General features: G+C 46.9%; 1 protein-coding gene across 1 annotated transcript in view; it reads right to left on the bottom strand.

Moving 5' to 3' along the window:
- Positions 1-19572, bottom strand: part of NOC4L (nucleolar complex associated 4 homolog) — a 255328-nt gene that overhangs the window by 114398 nt on the left and 121358 nt on the right. The window contains exons 6-7 of the mRNA XM_069619985.1: positions 14659-14761; positions 13800-13834 (exon numbers count right to left, since the gene is read on the bottom strand). Of these exons, the coding sequence (XP_069476086.1) occupies positions 13800-13834; positions 14659-14761 (138 nt within the window). The remainder of the gene's footprint in view (positions 1-13799; positions 13835-14658; positions 14762-19572) is intronic.

The following is a 19572-nucleotide window of genomic DNA, read 5'->3' as shown; positions in this document are numbered from 1 at the left end:
GACCTGGTGGTAACCGTTCACTGTTGGAGCTGATAAAAAGGCGCAAAAACCACAGACCGACATGGGAGACTGAGGAAATCCTAGCTAAGGGTCCTTTCTCGCGACTCCTGCTGTGACATCCCATTCAGAGTCCTTCCTTTTGTCACCAGATCGAGGAAACAGGAGACCGGGTCTGTCGCACAGGAACGATTCCAGCTGGATTTCTTCAACCACCCTAACTTACTGTGGGGCTCAAGGTAGAACTTACCTCAAGCCAAATAGGCGCTCCAGTGTGACTAGAATGCGATACTAGGTGTTTGGGTATCCACCCATACCTCTAGCATAGGCTTTACAACTTATGCTCCTTTAGGGAGTCCTTTGCAGGGTACTTAACTGTGTTATCCTACTAAAGCATTTTATTTAAAGTAATTAAAGTATCTGGAGGGGGTGGCCACCAGGGGGCACGTGGATGAACATTCACCGATTTCGCTGCTTGTTCCTGATGGTCCAGCAAAGTGTCTAGAGCCCCCACTCCCCTCCTCCCTGTGATGAAGACCCGTGGACTTGGAGCAGTGATGGGCCCCTGCACCCCCCCACTCCAAAAACGGAGAGAATCGGGCGGGGGAAGACCGAGTTCTGCCCTCCGATGTCCGCGGGGGAAAAGTAAAGTAACGTTTTCCCACCTGAGGGACGCAAGGAGGTATAGCTTGGTGGCCCATCTGCAGGGCTAGAGATTGAGGTGCTGGAGCAGGCCTTGGAGGAGAGGTGTTGATTGGAGGCAAGTTTCCACCCCCCCCCCCACAACCACCTGCCTAGTCTTCCAGTGGCCATACAACTTGAGGGAGCGGGGTGAGGACCTCTCCACAGGAGCGGCTGCTGTGAGCCACACACACGTCCTTGACTTTGCCACAGGGCCAGTAACTGGCCCCAAGTGAGGAGGGAGACACGGGCACCCGGCCCATAGAAGTGAGCACCAGAGGGTAGGAACGAAGGGACAGTTCTGCCTGGGTACCAGGAGGGCCCAGGGGAGGCTGTGCATAGCCTGGGCTCCCCCACATCAATGGAGACAGAAGAAAGGCATCTGTGACACCAGTGGGGCGAAGAGGTGTGGGCACACCTACCCAGGGGTGTGTGCCTCCCAGCCTCACAGGGAAAGAAAGGACCCGACTTCAGGAGATGAAAATGGAGATACACAAGGAGGAGCTCCTGCCTGGCTCTGTCCCACAGGTCTGAGACTGGAGGTCCCAGGTACCCAGCCTGTAGAAACAGACGCTGGCAAATAGGCCTGCAGGAGTGGAGGCGAATGAGCAGTTCCATTGGGGCACTAGGAAGGCCCACAAGAAATACACAGCGTGTGCCCCCTCCTCTCAGGGGAGAGAAGAAGGGCAGGGGTGACCCCAGTGGGGCTGGGAGGTGTGGTCCCCCTACAAAGGGGTGTGTGCCCGCCTACCTGCCCCCTTTTGGAAGGACTGAAGCTAAGAACCCAGAAGATTTGGTGGGGGGTAGCCATCTTCTGGTTAGGTGGAACTGTCGGTACTGCCCTAGAGACTAGCAACAGTTATCTGCCCAGGAGGTGGTAAAGGAGACTGAATGCCCCTATAACAAAGTCTAAGTCACTCATGCTCGGGGTCTGACCACCACATATAGACTTAAGTGCGCAGGGCTATTCTTGCTGGCACATGAAAGTGCAGTTGAAACTGGACAGTTTTGAATACGTACCAAGGCAGTCCTGCACTCTGTCCGTCTTGGAGTGTGATATGGCTTCTGGGGGAGATGAGACCGCGGCGACCAAAAAAGAAGTTTCAGCACTCGTGGAAGAGATCAGAAACCCGAGGGCTGACATTGGGGGGGGGGGAGAGAGAGAGTGGACAAAATTAACCATAGAATCGACAAACTGAAGGAGAGATTGGAGGAAGTGGAGCACAATCAATCTTCCCTGGATACCGTGCAGACCCATATGGACGTGCTTATGTTGGAAATGGAGAGAAGAGAGGCCGAAGAAATACTAAAAATGGATGACCTCGAAACCCGGGAAAGACGCAATCTGAGGCATTTTGGAATCCCGGATGGAGACAGGGAGTCGGAGATGGGCCTGTGGAGAACCCTACATGACGACGACTCCATCATGAAGCAAAAATCGAGCGGATCCATAGAGCTGGAGGCAAGGGGTCCAAAGTCAGTCCTAGTCCGATTTCACAACTACACGGACAAGCTCAAAATTCTGGAGAAAGCAAGAAAGAAAGAGCCAGTAATGGTACGGCATGAGTAACTATCTTTCAAGACCTGTTCTTCCTGATGCTGGAAAAAATGCGATTGCGTTTACCCCTCACAAAATGGTTGAATGAGAAAGGGTCCCGGTGCCTGTGGGGGTTCCCATTCTTCATCTTGTTCGAGGACAAAAACACAAACTGTCTACTGATGAGGAAATGAACAGATTCACGAGGGAACTCCTGGGAGATGCTGAGGAAGATGTGAACCTCCACCCCATGGCCCACCCGGAAAGGGGCCAGGTGAATGACAATGGAACGTTAAGGGTCCAAGGAGGCTGAGAATGCCAGGATCCCGGAAGTTTAGAAAGCTGAACACATCCCCCGCAGCGTAGACCTGAAATGACTGATATAAATGGGTAGCGGACACTTCGATTAAGGTTCACACAAGTTGTGGGGACTCAAAGCTGGGGGCCTACTGACTGGTTCTGAAAGAGGAAGTGTTGGGGCGCTTTCTCAGGGGGAAATGTGAATTTAACCTTATAGGGGTGATTGTTTAAAAAAAGGTGGTGGAAGTACATGGGCTCTTGAGTATGGGCTTTGCTATGCAGGGACCCGTCGCAACGGGTTCAACTGGTCATCCGGTGTCAACCTAGTGAGGCTAACTGGGGAGAGCCGGGAGCTGTTTGGGAATGGGGGGGTAGGGATGGTGGGGGAGGAGCCTTCATGAGGATTGACACCCTCAATGTTAAAGGGCTGAACTCACGAACGCAATGGTCCCTGGTGGCAATGGAATTCTGGAGAACCGGACTGGACATCCTGTTCCTAAAGTAGACAGGAATCATTAAGGGAGAGGAACGGAGGGTCCGGTGTAGAATGATTGGTCAAGAATACTGGTGTTCTGATCCTCTATGGAAAGCGGGGGTGAGCATTCTAATAAGCAGAGCGCTAAGGAGGGGGGGGGGGGGTTGGGTAGATTTCTGGGCCTGGTCGGACATGGAGGGGAGGGCCATTCTGGTCTCGGTAAACATTAAGAGGGTGAGCTTTACACTTGCCACGGTCTATGCCCCAAACCAAGGTCAACTATGATTCCTGATGGGTACCCTTTCAAAAATAATGCTTAAGAGCTCGGGAGACCTTATTCTGGGTGGCAAACTCAATATTTGGGTGGATTCAATTTGGATAGACAGGTGTCACTGGTCAACGGACATGAAATGCCTAGAACGGTGTACGGGGAGATCAAAGATATAATGGAAATATATGGGTGGCAGGACATATGGCAGCATCTCCGCCAGGAGGAAAGAAGCTACACCTCTTTCTCGGCCCCACATGATCACAAGGATTGCGACTTGTTGGGGGATACACAGAATTCAGAGATTCACCCAATCTCCTGGTCGGACCACGACATGGTAACAATAGACTTGGGCTGGGTGGGAATGTGCCCCAGGGGCTCGAAGTGGCGGTGTAATGAGTCCCTCTGGAGGGACCCTGTGTTTTCTTTGAGAAATGACAAAGGAAAGTGAGAATTACTTAAACACTTATCGCACAGGTGAAGTGGAGAAAAGAACTGTGTGAGAGACGGGGAAGGCCACAGAGGGGATCCTGATCAGGGAGGGGGCTAGGGAAAAGAAAAAGAAAAAAACGGAGTGGGCACGAATTGAGAATAGGTCGCAGGAGGCAATTGCGTTACTGGATAGGCAAGCGCATGAGTCATCTGAGGGATGAGAAGAGCGTATTTTAGAGGCAAGGGGCAAAAGAGAGGAACTGAGGCTCTTTGAGGAAGGGAAAAAACACACAAGCTGCAATTCTTGAAGCAGAAAGCTTATGAGAAAGGAGATAACCCGGATGCACTTCTGGCGGCAAGACTTAGAGGGCAGCGGGCGGAAAGATGGGTTACTGAAATAGAAGGGAGAGACAAATGATATGAGTCCTCGCCTGAGGAGATTCAGGAGGCCTTTGCTTCCTTTTACAAAAAGTTTTATGATCGGAGTTCACATCAGATGAGAGGGACGTAGACGCATACCTAGCAGACATCCATCTACCCAAACTGACAGAGCTTTAAACTGGTATCCTAAAGGCCCCCATAACAGAAGAAGAGGTTGGGAAGGAGGTTGCCGCTGGGAAAGGCCCCAGGGGAGGACGGCTTCTCAGCAGGGTTTTAAAAATCATTCCTCCTGGTGTTACTCCAGTTTATGACAATTATTTAACGATATAATGAATACGGGTAAGGACCCGGTGCACTTCTCCCAAGCGCTGATTTCGGTAATACACAAGGAGGGGGAGGGACCCTCAGACGTGTGGTTCCTATCGCCCCATCTCCCTTCTTAACATCGATGCCTAGATTTACACACAGGTGTTAGCGGCCAGACTAGAGGGGTATATGTCAAGACTGATCCACCTAAAGCAAGTGAGGGTTTATTAAAGGGTTGACACGATGAGAAAAACTTTACATCTGATGCATGAAGACCAGGGTCTCCCAGGGACCCCTCCTTCCTTTCAGTAGACACTGAAAAGGCATTTGATAGGGTGGAGTAGGGGTTCCTCAGAGCCGTGCTCATTAAGTGTGGTATTGGGGAAAGGTTTCTCAGAGGTGTGATGGCTGTGTACTCCTACCCCAAAGGCATGTGTGGCGGTAAATGGGGGGTACTTCCTGTGGTTTAGGCTGCCACCTTTCCCTGACTTTCTTTGCCCTCTCTGTCAAACGCTTAGCCCAGAGGATTGGAGCAGTCCCTGGCGTAGAGGGGCTCCAGGTGAGAGATGAGACCTACAACATCGGATTTTCTCCTACAATTGAGGAACACCATGTCCTCCATACCAGCATCGATCAAATTGATTGAGCGATACAGCTCCTTAACGGGAATTAAAATTAATAGGGCAAAATCACTACTCGTGCCTTTGGCTAGGAGAATGGATGGGGAAGCTGGGGGATTTGCATCCTTAGGTTTGCAGGTCAACCTGGGAACGCTTAGATACCTGGGAATTAATGTGCCAAGGAAGGTGGGTGAATTATTTGGGGCCATCTCCCCCCACCCACCCCGATTGCTCAATTTTGCCAGATCTGTCTTAATTTTGTCTAACTAGATCATGGTTGGGGCGCCTCAATACGGTTAAAATGGTCGTCCTCCCTAAAATCCTTTATTTGTTTCAGACGCAACCCATCCAAATTCCATATTAATTCTTCAGGGAAATAAAGGGCACCCTAACCAGGTTCATCTGGCAGTACTGGTCCTGCCCAAGCAAAAAGGGGGATTAGTCCTGCCCGACATTGAACTGTATTATAAAGGTGGCCCAGTTTAGGGTTCTCATACCTCATCTTCGGGCCCAAAAGGATCTCCCATGGGTCTTGCTCGATAGCTTTCAGTTATGCCCTGCCACAGTTGGGGAATGGCTTTGGGTACCGAGAAGTAGGCTCCCTCGCAGAATTTGTGAGAATCATATTGTGGGAACTATATGGGATATTTGGCGACCAGGAGCAGACATGAGCGGTGTTACAACGTGGCCCTCCCTGCTGGGTCATCTTTGGGTGCCAGGAGTCAGGGAAGCTATACCAGACCCAAAACGCTTACAAATGGTTTGAGACGGGATTGCAGAGGATTGGCCAGCTCTGGAGAGGTGGGGGATGGGCTTTTCAGTTTTCTCTTACCTTCAACTGACGGGGGTGCCAACGGGATCCCGATGGAGGGAACAGATAGAGAGAGATCTTACCCCATTCGAAAGAATTATGGACAAAGGCACTGAAATTAAGGGTCTAATTTCGACAATGTACAGGGCCTTGGTGGGAGCAGGGAAGCGGTCCACTGATAATCTCAGAATTAAGTGCGAGCAAAACATGGGGATTGACATAGACCCGGGACTGTGGGACAGATTGTGTAGGGAGGTGTCAAAGACCTCAAACCTCCAGTCAATGTAGGTTACATGCCATCAAGCTTCTCCACATGTGGCATTATGACCCTGTTAGACTCTCCAAAAGGTTTCAGAACACCGGCCCTCTGTGTTGGCGAGGATGCAGGGCCAAAACGGACTATTGGCAGCATATGTGGAGGGGATGCCGCAGAGTGTCTATTGGGATGAAGTCCTCGGTTGGATTAAGGAGGTTGACGGGATTGCCCGGACCAAGTCGCCAATGCTTGTCCTGTTTTGTCTGCAGGGGGAGGAGATTATGTCAGGTTGCCAAGATGTCCTCTTCCCTGCTCCTGGCAGCAATAGCTTAACTATGAAATGGAAAAGTCCACTCCTCCCCTGCAAGAAGGAATGGACCAATGTGACTATGAACATATACACTATGGAGAGAATACAGTAGTGTGTTAGGGAGAAGTCTCAGAAATGTGCTAATTCCCTCCACTTAGAGACCTGGAGAAAGTGAGACCCTTTTTCCCACTCTCTCCTGTATTTTAATGTGATTTTGAACTCTGTTTCTTTTGGTTGTGGAGTCTGACAAACTCCATGGGCATCATCTTTTACATTGCGTCACACAGCAACCTCAGTGCAGTGGCACAGAGAAGTCTTACAGATTTCCAAATGTTTAAATACCTTATCTGGGATAAACTACTGTTTCCAAGAGCAATAAAGTGAAATTGACTTTACTTACATTTGTAACTTTCTATAATAGGGTGCTGGAAGGGTTACCTAGTATCCCCTTTGTCTAGCTGCTTGTGTACCATTTTTACATTACCCTTTTCTCACTGAATGGCTGGTGGCAGTGGTTTCGTTGTAACTACCATGGTGAGCATTTTCCCGCAGGCTGCGTTCTCAGCTGTAGTAAAGTACCTTCTTGAGATTTACTCTGCGCGCCAAACCAAGTTTGGTCCCATTGTTCGCTTTGCCTTTGTCGGGATTCATGATTGAAGCCCACCTCTGGCTCCAGGGTGTCTGGGATAGGCAGGAAGTGAAGGAGGTACCCGAAACTCCCTGTGCTTAGTCTCCTAGGAGACCCAAATGCACTCTGTGGTGATTGGCCGGCTGACTGTCCGGCAAGGACAGCCACCCTACTAGGTGACTGACAGCTAGGCTGGAATAAATGGAGTACAGAATAAAAGGCAAGGCTTTTGGCTTCGAAGGCGGAGTCGACCACTGGACGAAGGAACCGAAGAAGAACTTGAAGAGGACACCTGCAACTCCTGGACCATTGGTTTGAAGGTGAAGCCCTGCTGCTGTGCTGTAACTCCAAACTCCTATCGACAGATAAGCCCCTGCAAGGACGACTTCTCCCCTTGAGTTGGAGGGACCAATCAACTCCAAGGTAAGCCACCTGGACATCCGTCTCAGAGCTGGATGAATTTCCACAGAGTTGCTGCTGGAAACCGTATAGCCAGGGAGAGGAACACCAGATTGTGTGCGTCGCTTTTAAGTTGGCCAAGAGCTCCAGGAAGATCCTCTGGACTCCCAGGAAGCAGGACTGACCGAGCCTGAGCCCCCTCAGAGTGCGGGACCCCAGAAGCAAGGAAAGTCCATCTCGACAGCCAGGAACCGCGGTGTTGCTATTTGCGGTAGTCGTGCGGAGCTGAAACACTGAAGTGCCACTTGTTGGAAAGATTGCCGGTTGTGATAGGTGACCGTCCCATTGCAGCGCAGGAGTCCCCAGCAGTCCTCCCTCTTGTCCCCATGACCGAGCCCCAGGAACAGTGAGATCAGCAGAGCTGCACCGGAACAGAAGTCATCTGCTGCACTTCTTCTTCAATACAAGGTACTGTAAAGTCTGAGAGAACTCACCTCTTGCTGTAGAGTTGCTTGTATCTTCTACTACTCACAAGTCTTATCAGCTTGTGGCCCTACATTTGATTCTTCTTTTCGTCAAAGACTTCTAAAAACATTGTGCAAATACTTTTCTACTTACCTACCAGAAATGCTTCATCCTAAGACTTTTTCCCATTGACTTTGGCTTAGCCTATTGTACTGAATGCCTCTTCTTAGGGGATCCAAAAGTGTTTGCCTGCTTAATAACATTTGTGGTCTCTTGTTCTAATAACCTTTTTATTTTACTAAATTCAACAGTATTCTAAATGCAAACAGTAAGATATTAATGTCCCCAGCACCCCAGCTATTGAAGTCACCTGAGGGTGTAGGTTGTGCCTGTGGGCTACCCTAAAAGGGTTTTTGCTGATTTAGAATCTAGGAGTGTACAGTATTGAGGTGTATTTGTGTGTTATTTTTATATTGCTCTCTTCTGAAGAAAGCTTATTCTAACTGACTGATAAATACATTAATAATTGTATTTTCAAGAAACCTGGAGTGTAAGAGTTTCTTTGAATACGTCACTGCGAAACGCAGTGTAACTCCCCTACAGCTCACATTGACCCCTCTGGAGACAAGCCTGGCTTCTCAACATGCTACCAAAACGGTGTAGTACAGGCTTATACCAAAGGTTGGGTTTCCTATACCTGTAGTCAGAGTTGTGTGTGGTGCAAAGGGTACTACATACAAACTTTGCCTAACACAGTGCTACACAGCTATGCAGGTGTCCATGAAAGGTAGTGGGGAGAATGTATTGATAAACATGCAATGCGTGTGGGAAACGCAGCAGTGACCAACATCGAGGATTGCGAGGGGGAGTGCTACGAACCTCTGTTGGAACTAAATTCGGCTAGGGTAAAGACTTATGTCTGGCAAATATGGACAGTTTGCCGGGGCGAAGAGCATGTGTCAATGCCGACTTTTTTCTATTTTGTTTCCGAAGGAACTAAAGTTTTGACTATACAACATGAAAGTAGTACCAAGGGGACAGGGGGGCAGGAGTGGAGGGGGAGGGGAGGGGGCGGGGATTGAGCTGTCCCCGTTATTCGAATTGCTTATTGAATGTTTTCTGCTGGATTCCATTCCATTTATAATAAAGAAACATTTAAAAAGAACAAAAAAAGTATCCTGAGGAACTTTGCCTTTCCTGCTGCTGCATAAGACTTTTGCTCCCATCCTCCACTGACTTTGATGAACTCTTGACTAGTTAGGAATTGGACTGCTAAAGCATTAGGAGCCTTGAAAAGTGTTGCTAAGACGTAATCACTGCTACTAGTCCCAAATAACCCCAGTTATCAATTCATACAGACTTTGTCTGAGTGACTTTGTAAATGAATGAAACTGTCATTTCACTGTAACAAATGTGGGTGCGTGCACTACTATTTAAACAGTGTAACTGTCATTTATTTTCTATAACAATCGAATGCGTGAGCAACTACTATTGAAGCAATCACCCATGAAAAGTATTGTTGATATTTCCTATATGCATTGGTGGGCCGAAAATAGTATTTACCTACCTTGCCTTGTGTATATAAAATAAATGCATATTTTATTATATATTCCAGTGTGTAAGAGTTTCTTTGGGCTAATGTATTGACTGGGTTCATTGTACTTAACTACAGTTCACATCCTCCTCATAGGATAAGCCTGGCAGCTCTGCCATTCTACCAATGCTTTCGGTAGTGTAGACTTCTACTATGAGTTGGGGACGTGTATGCCAAGGAATAGTTTTATAGAGTCTTACCTCCAGGTGGGTTTTAGGAACACTGCCCTGACACCAGGCTCTCAGATGGCCCCAGGTGTGGCTCCCTCCTTTCCTCGCTTACCATTGCCTAGACAGGTCTAGTGCTCCCAATACGTAAGCGCATAGGGAAGCTCTGCAGAACCGTACATTCTTGAACGCTTCAGAATCAGATCTGACAAGACTAAACGGTCCACAAAAGCAGTCTATGCACTACTACACCCCCTCAAACTCTAGGTTTTGACACCTCCCAAGTCTACATATATTGCCTGTATCCAAGTACTATTATATTTTCTTAATTCAACAGACACAGGGCCAGTAATTCGGGTGGGATACCAGCAAACTAACCTACAGTTTCCTCCGCCTGATATTCCGGGATATCACAGGTGGCAGAAAGGGCAGGAAATCCCCATGAAGGGGATTGCCAGTAGTACCAGCAGGTTTGTTTGCTGTTGTGGGCCTGATTAAACTCCAGCTCTTGGTAAATCGGTGACCCCGTTCAGCAAACTTGTAGTTTTCCTGTGCGGTAAAAGTGCTGGTCACGGTTTTACCAGAACCTTTAACTGGCACTTTTCACGCACCGCAAAACTTGTCATGAGGCCCATAGTCTCTCCAATGGCTGCAACCTACTGGGGATTACTTAATTCATAGGAAATTATACTTCACTAGCCTGTGTTGAGCACACTTGCACTTCTCACAGACCCCACGACACACCGCATTGCTGAGGAGGCCAAGACGGCAAGTGCCAGGGGAAAGAGGGGGAATTGAGGGTGAGTGCAGTGGACAGGGTGGACCAGGTTAGGGCTAGTCCGGGGAACGGAGCCCGAGGGCAAGTGCTGGCAGGGGATGCTGGGGGAGTGGTATGGGAGTTGTCTGGCCCCTGTCTGGCTCCGAAGTAACAGGCCCCAGTTGCAGCAGCAGAAGGAGCATTTAGCACAGAAGGGGGAGAGGGAAGGAAGCGGAGAAAAGGAAAGTCTTGAGAAGTTTCCGGAACTTAAGAAGATCCGGCTTAAGTCAGAGGGGTGTGGAGGCCGTTCGAGGGAGGAAGCAGCCAAGGAGAGAAGAAACGTTTGACCTGCAGAGAGTTGGAGCAAGAGGACCGAAGGACTGGCAGGGAGGAATTTAAGGAGGGAAAGCTGGAAATAGAGAGGTCCCAGGCCCCAGACAGCCTTGTGGGACACCGGGAGCCAGTGGAGAGATTTTAGGGCTGGAGAGGTGCATTCCCTGGGCTTGAGCCAAGGGTAAGTCTCAAAGTCCTATTCTGGATTAGTTGAAGGGGGCGAAGCGAGGAAAGATGCAGATTGAAGATGAGGTTGTTGCAGTAATCCAGCCTAGAGAGAACCAGGGCTCTGCAGACATTGAGCTTCTGGGGGAAGGTGAGGAAAGGTAGAATGCCCCATGCGAGGTGGAGCTGAAAGTTGGCTTCTTGGCAAGGTCTGTGATTTGTGGAAAGAAAGAGGGGAGTCAAAGATGATGGGTTTTTTGCCTCTCAAATGGGTGAATGGAGGGGACCTAAGGAGGCTGGCCAGAGAGTGGGGAGGAAACAAGGAGCAGGTGTCCCAATGAGAAGGATCTCCGTCTTCCTGGCATTAAAGCAGAGATCTTGGCAGAGCACCATGCCTGAATGGCAGTCAGGTATGAGAGAGGAGAGGGAGGTGGTAGCTGCCCATGACTCCACCCAGTACAGGCTACCGCATACCTGGACGAACACACACTGTCCTCCAGAGCGGAGTGCACTTCTAGGATTGGGATGTCCCATGCTACCTCACTACTATCGTACCTGTAGAGTGTGAGAGTGTGAGTGTGTTAGTTAATGCATATCAAATCAGTGTCCCCTCTCAGGCCATCACCTACCTGGGTATGGACTTAAAGGGATGGTCTAGTAAAAAGGTTTATTTAAAAAATAGATAGGCAACATAAAAAAAATAAATACTAGCATTCTCCGTTTTAAAACTTCCTATGTAAAATTTTGAGCTATTCAAGCTCAAAATTCGCAAAAGCAAGCACATGGGCGCAGCCATTTTGTGAAATGGATGCCCTCCTGTGCTGGCTTTTGCGGCACTAATGAAGGAAAAGCCAGCCAGCTGTAGTAAACAAAGGCTACCGCTGGGTGGCTTTCCCTTCATTAGTGCTGTAGGCGGAGGACGGGGACCGGAGACCAGAGCAGGAAAGCTGCAGCTGAATCTCGGTAAGTGCTATTTATTTTTTTTTACAAAAAATAAGCACTAGCTGCCGTTTTTTTTCTACGTTTTCCGGGCTGGAGGAGCCCGGAAAACTTAGAAATAAAACCGCAGCTTTAAAAACGTTGTATTTATGTTTTCGGTCGCTTTTGAAGCGACCGCAAACATAAATACAACGTTATTGTGTTGGAAAACGCTGCGGTTTTTCTTTCCAAGTTTCTTAGGCTCCTCCGGCGCGGAGGCAGGAGGCTTCCACATCAGTCCCAGGCCAGACTACCCCCACACCAGCTTTCCTCCCACCACAGGCCACTCAACACCTTTTCGGTCAGTGGCTTTCTCTCCCACGCTGCACTGGTCCCCACCCAGGTACTGCCTTTATCAGGCAGGTCAGAGCCTTAGATTTCCTTCATGCAAGATCACTTCTTCCCATGCCCATGAAGGCATCCATTACTTTGCCCCCCACAAACTAGAAGGAAACCATCATAATCATGGCATACATGAAATTGCTCGATTTTGTCCACAACCACCAAACCTAAACGCAGCATGCAATACCTGCTCGCTCCAATGAGAACCGGCACACAGTCATCTTTAGTCACCCTGTCTGAATATAACAATATCCAACCCATATCACCGCAACACAGTTTTAATTTAACAATTCTCTAACCGCTTCCCTCTCATCTTTCCCAACCTCCTTCAATAGCTCTCCACCGTCCTTCAACAAATATCCAACCTTTTCCTTTCGAACCTCCTTCCAATACCTCACCCTTCCTCCTCCAAAACAGTGTTTTGTCAGTCTGCTCCTTCATTCTCCCCACTCCTTCCTCCTTCTGCCCTCCAAACGTAGTTCCCGCTTCTCCAAAAATCCAAGTCCCTCAGCTACGCTGGCTCTTTGGCCAACAGATTGCACCCGAATTCTGTGGGGCGGACCAAACCATGATTGGCCAGTCTGACGACTACGCCTGAGGGGTGTCTAGTGAGGCTGAGGTGACAAAATGAGAGGTTGCCAACTTAGATTTCACTGGGCTGGTCCATCTTGTTAGGTTAGCTTGCTATCTGCTGTTCTCCTGTTCATGATGAATTGGGAGGTTTGTAAATAGGTCACTTTCAAACTAAGAAACCTGTGTGTTGCAGAACCAGGGTTATGTTCATTCTGGATACCAGGGTGTTCAGAAAGCATTGGGTTTTCACGCCAAGAACTTTGCAAACCCAGCAATGGTCCTGCAACCCCTGGTAGAGCTGGAAACATCAGTGGAAGCCACAGGTGGGACTTCTGCAGCATATCTAAATGTATATGTTGCTAGTCTGGATTCACAGGGCCCTCTGCTCATTTCCCTGTGGTCAGGGCCTTAACCAGATATCCTCTAGTCAGGGCTTCCCAGGATTTTACCGGAGAGTAAACATGGAATGCATAATTGTGGCCTGGATAGGAGGTTTGTCAAACCAAGGGATTGTGGGAGACAGTTTCCTTGTGACAGTCCCCATGTTCAGCAAGTGGGCAGCAGTGTGGTGCCCCAGAGGAATCACCCATATACCTCCTCCATGGCTGCCATCCTGGATTGTAGGGTGTCCCCAGCCTCTAGGGCCATCGCACTGCCAGCACTCTTGGCCTAGTAGAGGGCCTTTTCTCCGACTCTATAATGGGGAATAGCATCGTGTAATCTGGATACAATATTACGATGGGAACAGTAAATGAGTTTGGCAGTATTCCTGTGTACCACCAAACGTTTATTGAGGCCCTTAGTAATTTGATTAGTGAGGCCCTTAGTAATTTGATTGATTTATGAAAGCACAAGGTCTCAAGAGAAAAGGTAGAGATTTAAGCGTGTGGGTAAAGAGATGCACACTCCTTGGTAATAATCACAACACAGACCTTTAAACCAGAAGATCGCAATTTTATTATACTGGGAGGCAAAAGTACCTAATACCCAATCATTTTGCAGCAAAAGTGAAACCGCAGATTACCTTCAGCTTGGTGACCTTCCACTCCTCCGGTTTACCTGGAGATTTTAAAATGAACAAGCGAATGTAAGCAAGTTTTACTGGTTACATGAGGTGGGTGGAGCCCACATTTCATGGATTCCCCTACAACGATTACAAATCATGCTATACCGCTGAAAAATCATACTATACTGCTGCGCTAAGGGGCAGACAATTGTTTTTTAGGCTAGCATCCATAAATAAAGGTGCTCTGCAGGCAGCACTAAATCGGATCTTTTAGGTTTCTCTCTGCCATGCACAAGAAAGTCATCCAGTCCTGTGTTTTTCCTATGTAGTTTTGCTTTCACCGTATGAAATCTAGCACTACAAGTCCAAGAAAGCAAATAATACAATCATGACTGGATGACAGATTTGCACATAAGCGAAAACTTGAGAGCTCTGCTTAATAAATGTTCGATTGTACTTTTCGTTTTGGTGGTGGGAGAAAGGGTAGCATGGCATGAAAATGTTGTCCATGCAAAAGTGAACCCCAAGGAGAAACATCATGGGGTAGAAATACAACTCAAAATCACAGTAGTGGAAAAGATAGGCATTTAAATGGGTGTTAAAACAAAGTATACAATTCAACTGCAGATCTTTAGGTGAGTGAATGGAGATTACCTTTATAGTTCAAGAAAATGTGCACTCATCTACTGCTGCCAAGTGCAGAGGTACAATGAGCCGCCAAAATGGAGTGTTGTGGAGGCAGCCACCTGTCACTACCAAATCACTATCAGTCAAGCATTACCTCCACCAATACAGTTTTTGGGAACACCCAAATCCTTGCATTTCAGAATGCTGGGTCTCTAACAATGCCCTTTTAATCTGCCCAAAAATAACTAACCTTGTTGTTTCACCAAGTAATTGCTCATTTCTGCCTCCTCACTTGGCATGCTGATGGAGGAGGCGAGCAAGAAAACATTCTGCTGGAAGATGGGAAGCACAGCCTGCAAATAAAAACATGAATAAAGTCAATGCCTTGCCTGCAGCTACATTAGTCGGGCTACAGAGTAGATGCCACAGTGGAGTACAGCTATAACAACATGATACCCCCTTCTGTGCATTTCAACTGTTACAAAATCCTAAAAAAGTCCAGTCTCTTTATAGCACTACGTGTTCAAACCCGCTATTCATGCTTTAATCTTCAACAGCCTCGCCACATCATTATCTCAGACTTTTGCCATCATGTCTCAGTTTGCCCCTGCAAACCCAAACATTTTGTAGAACTTTTTTAAAAGACATTTGATTTTTACAATTTCATGTTTCTAAGAGGAGAAAAAGCGTTTTAGTAGTTACTTTAGTAGCTCAAGTGCATAGACACTTTTTAAAATTCATGAAACACTCTGCACATTAGGGCAAACAGGTATTCTACTTAAGCCCAGGAAGGAGATGGATGGTACAGTGTGGGAGTTGGGAGGCGGGACAGCGTTAGGTAAGATTTTCAAAGCAATGATACCTGACCCGTGTCAAACCCAGAACGTTTTACTTTTACTGGTGGATTATTTGTCCTTCTATCACTGAGAGTGGGAACCTTTCACTCTTTTTATGAGTGGCATTTTTAAGACTCTCCATAGTGCCTTTTAAACGTTATCCTCTTTGGCAACTTTGTGGCAATAAGTGCCTTTTGTTTCTGGGTTGCTCTAGGGGCTCCCCTTTTTACTTTCTCTGGCTAACCCTGTGAGAACTACAGTTTCTAAGGGTAGAAATGATCTTTGGATCCCTTTCACATTTTATTAGGCGAGACCAGCACCCCCCACCTTATGTGGCGTGCTGGGGAGATATAGAGTATCCCCTTTCACATTTTAAATGTAACATTTATGTTACAAGGACAAACTTACCTTTAATGGCTGGTGACAGTGAACCTTTTTATTAAATTTGGTGCACCTTTACTGCAGGCTATTTGCACAGCCCCATTAAAGGCACCCATGCATGCTCATTTTACCAAAATGAGCCAGTCTTGTTTTTCACAATTTTAGTGTTCCTTGTCCTTTCTAGTACCTTCTCCTGACATCTAGGGTGGGAAATTCCTTTGTGTGATTTTTAACTTTGGTGGGAGTCCTGTGAACTCCCCGGCCAGGTGTGTCTGAAGACAGGAATCGAGGGAGGAGTCCAAAACTCTGCAGCCCTTTGTCTTCCAGACCGAGTGTGAGATTCCAGTTCAAACTGAGAGGCTGGCTGTCCAGAAAGGGATTGCCAAACCCCATCCATCCACCCACCTCCAATTTGGAATGTTGCAAGGCGGTTTAATTGGCTGGGTTCCTGCATAAAAGTCTGAACCTGGAAGCTGAAGAAGTAGTCGACCACTGGAATCAAAACCAAGGAGGAAGCTGAAGGATTTGCAGCTGAAACAATTTCCAGCGACCGGAGAGCCTGCTGTGTAACTGGAGCCTGTTGTAGCCCATTCATTCCAATTGGGGACTCCGAAAAGACAGGCCAGAGCCTGGCGAGTCCCACTAGACTCAAGAAGACCTGCATTCTGAGCCATCCCACACAGTGCTGCAACCTTGCAGGGCTGCAATACCCAAATACCCTAGGACCTCGAGCCATTGTGCGAATTCCGAATTTCGCTGAAACTTCGTGGGCATCCTGATGGATCTCCAGAGGCAAGATTCCAGTCCGAAAGTTCCCCTCACCAGAGTGCTGGACCTTGCAAACGACGAGATTCCGACCAGCAATATTCTGCCTTCTTCTGTGCTCCTAAAAAAGACACCAAATCCAAGCCGCACCCAGCCGCAAGGAAAACCTTGACTAGAACCTTTGATGTGATCCTTGCTGCAAACGTCCTTGCTGCAAAGTCCTTCCAGTGTCCTGTCTTTTTGATTAGGGAATTCAACAACTGGGTGTTTGGCTGCAGATCATGAAGTGGTCTGGCTGCAAAATCTTCTGTGCTGAGGTACTGTGCTGGCTAGGGTATTCTTCACTTAAGTCCCTTATGGAGTCCTGGGTAGTTTTGGGGGGGATTGGGACGCCTCTGATCCAGTTCACCCAGGCCCACAGCTGGAATCCTCCTAGTGCGTCTTCTGTGAAGGACCCACAACTAACTCTAAAGTAATGTACTTACTTGTTCTAACAGTCTTCCTTAGGAACTTTGACCTTTACTACTTAAGAACCTATCCTGACCTGCCTGTTGGACACTAGACCCTAGTGACCCTCCCCTGCCCCCCTTCTGCCACTGAGAACACTCATGCTCCAAGAATAAGGGAAATACTTCTAATGATTGAGCCGTTTGCCTAGAAAAGAGAATACGTGTTTGAAAATTACTTACTTGCAAAAGAAGTTGGCTGGTAACTAACAGAGTGAACAGTTACAAAAGTTATTACTTACCTCACTTATTACTCTGAAAAGTATATATAAGGTTGTTTTACTTACCATAGAAATATTTTGCCATTCTGAAAAGTATATGTTACCCCTTTCTTTCCTTAGAAATTGTTTTGCCATTCTAACAGAAAGTAGATGTAAGGGTATATTACTCACTGTCATTTGGTTGTGCCGCTTACCAAAAGTAATGCTGTTGGTTTCACTAGTCTATTCCTGTTAGGATAAATTTATGAGTGTTCCCAACTGGGTCTTGCTTCCTTTGTCTTGCTGTTCGCGTCTCCAGAATAAGTCTGCATTAGGTTTTACCTACCTAGAATAACTGAGTCATTAATAAAGTGTAACACTGGGTTTTGCTTTCCATGGTCTGTTGTAGACAGACACAAAAACAGTCTTAGGTTTATACCTGCCTTTAGGTGGCGGATAGCTCCTGTAAAAAGTGTATAGGGTTTAGTTACCTTGAGCATAACTACGTTATCCTAAAATACGTTAGAGTTATTGCTTCACTTAGTCTGTGAACTGCAAATCAACTGTAATTGAATATTATACCCCAAGGTCCCACTCCCATAGAATAACTGTTATCCTGAATTCAAGTTATAGATTTATACCGTTCGTAGAATCTGTGTTTCACTAGAACAGAAAAGTATTTTGTTCAGTTGACTTACTATGCGATTTCCTGCTGGGCGTCACAGTACAACTGACAGGGTCTACGGCCCATGAATTACTGTAAAGTAGTCCAATAGTAACTTAAGGTTTTTATTCCCCAAGAATAGGTGTGACATATACTGAATGTGTATGAAAATGTTTGACCTACCTATACTACTGTTCGTTCTCAAAATAAGGTCTATGCTTTGGTCTGTAAACTTTAAAGCCTAGTGTTGTGTTTTTATTATTGTGGATAGATATATATATATATATATATATATATATGATAGTACTTATTTCCCCCAAGATTTATCTGAGCCTACTTGTATTTAAATAAACCATTTATGTTTACAATATATAGTGTTTCTTTGGACCATTTGTATTACAATTTCTTTGTACCAATTCTACAGCCCTCTCTCCCTCCTAAGATATGCCTGGCTGCTCTGTCTACGCTACCCTGAACTCAGGTGGTACAGCCTTATTCTAAGAGTGGAGTCTTGTACTGTCTCAGTTGAAAGGTTTTACTAAGCCCTTAGTTGGACTTCAGAAAAAAAACGTTCCTAACAGGGAGGAAAGGGAATATAAAACAACAGTGAGACAATGGGTAGGTTGGCGTTGGGCATGTTTTTCTTTTTAGCTCCTTCCCTCCGACAAATACTTTTTGCTTCGTTTAGACTCCTGTCCCGAATCTTTGGAGCCAAATAAAGCATTATACTTTCCTTCCCAGGCCCTTTTGCTAATTTCAATGGGGAAACTGATCAGTTCATTATATTATCAGTACTAGGAGACTATGAGGCTCATTATGAATTGGAGGGTGCGGTATTAACATTTCCATACCGGCCAACTACAAGTTAGCTCGTGAGGTGCCCGATTTACATACAGTTAAGAACTGGAGGCAAGTCAGGCACATTACTGGCAAAAATCAACGGTTTTACTGGCACCAGTAATACCTGTAAAATACCCCATGGAGTCAATAGGACTCATGGAATGGGGATTTACAACAGTTACCATCACTCATAATCCAGTGGTAATACTGCCGGACCGAGTGCCAGTAACAGCATTACCATTTTCCTGTATCCTGGTGGATTTACCGCCTGTATACGGACAAGGTTATGCTAAGCCCCTTTGTCTCCTTTAGTGGATTTCATAAAGGATATTTGCACCGCGCACTATGACCACAGCAGTGGTCCCCTGGCGCTCTGAAAAAGGGAGGGGTGAGTTAGTGGGAGTAAGCTGGAAAAGAGCAAGAGAGCAGTGATGTGCTGTTGGCAGCCTCAGCCCAGTGGGTCCGTTGGCTGGGTGTTTTGCGGTTGAAGTTGTCGTGTTCTGTTGTGCAAGTCTATGTGTGGTTTGTTTTGTTGTTGCAGTGTAGTGAAGTTTGTGCGGATTGCTGAGGTTTAGGCTTGTGGTTGTGTTTGGTTAGAGTTTGAGAGGTGTATGCAGTGGGATGAAATGGTTAGTGGATTGGTTAGTTGGCATTGCTGTCTTTTCAATTATGTCTAGGTGTGATGCTTGCTAACATTCACTATTTCATCTGGGTGCAGCACTTGCTAATTTTCAATATTCTGTCTAGATGGGAGGCAGGCTAGTGATCATGATTTCATCCAAGTGTGGCACATGCTAACATTCACAATCTGTCTAGATGTGACGCAAGCTAAAGTTAAGAATTCCATCTAAGTGTGGTACATGCTAACATTTACAGTTTCATCTAAGTATAGCGCATGCTAACATTCACAATCCTGTGTAGATGCGACGCAGGCTAAGGTTAAGAATTCCATCGAAGTGTGCTACATGCTAA

Source organism: Ambystoma mexicanum, chromosome 10, assembly GCF_040938575.1.
Source record: "Ambystoma mexicanum isolate Mex_15411 chromosome 10, UKY_AmexF1_1, whole genome shotgun sequence".
Lineage (NCBI taxonomy): Eukaryota > Metazoa > Chordata > Amphibia > Caudata > Ambystomatidae > Ambystoma > Ambystoma mexicanum.
This window is presented reverse-complemented; position numbering and strand designations above follow the sequence as displayed.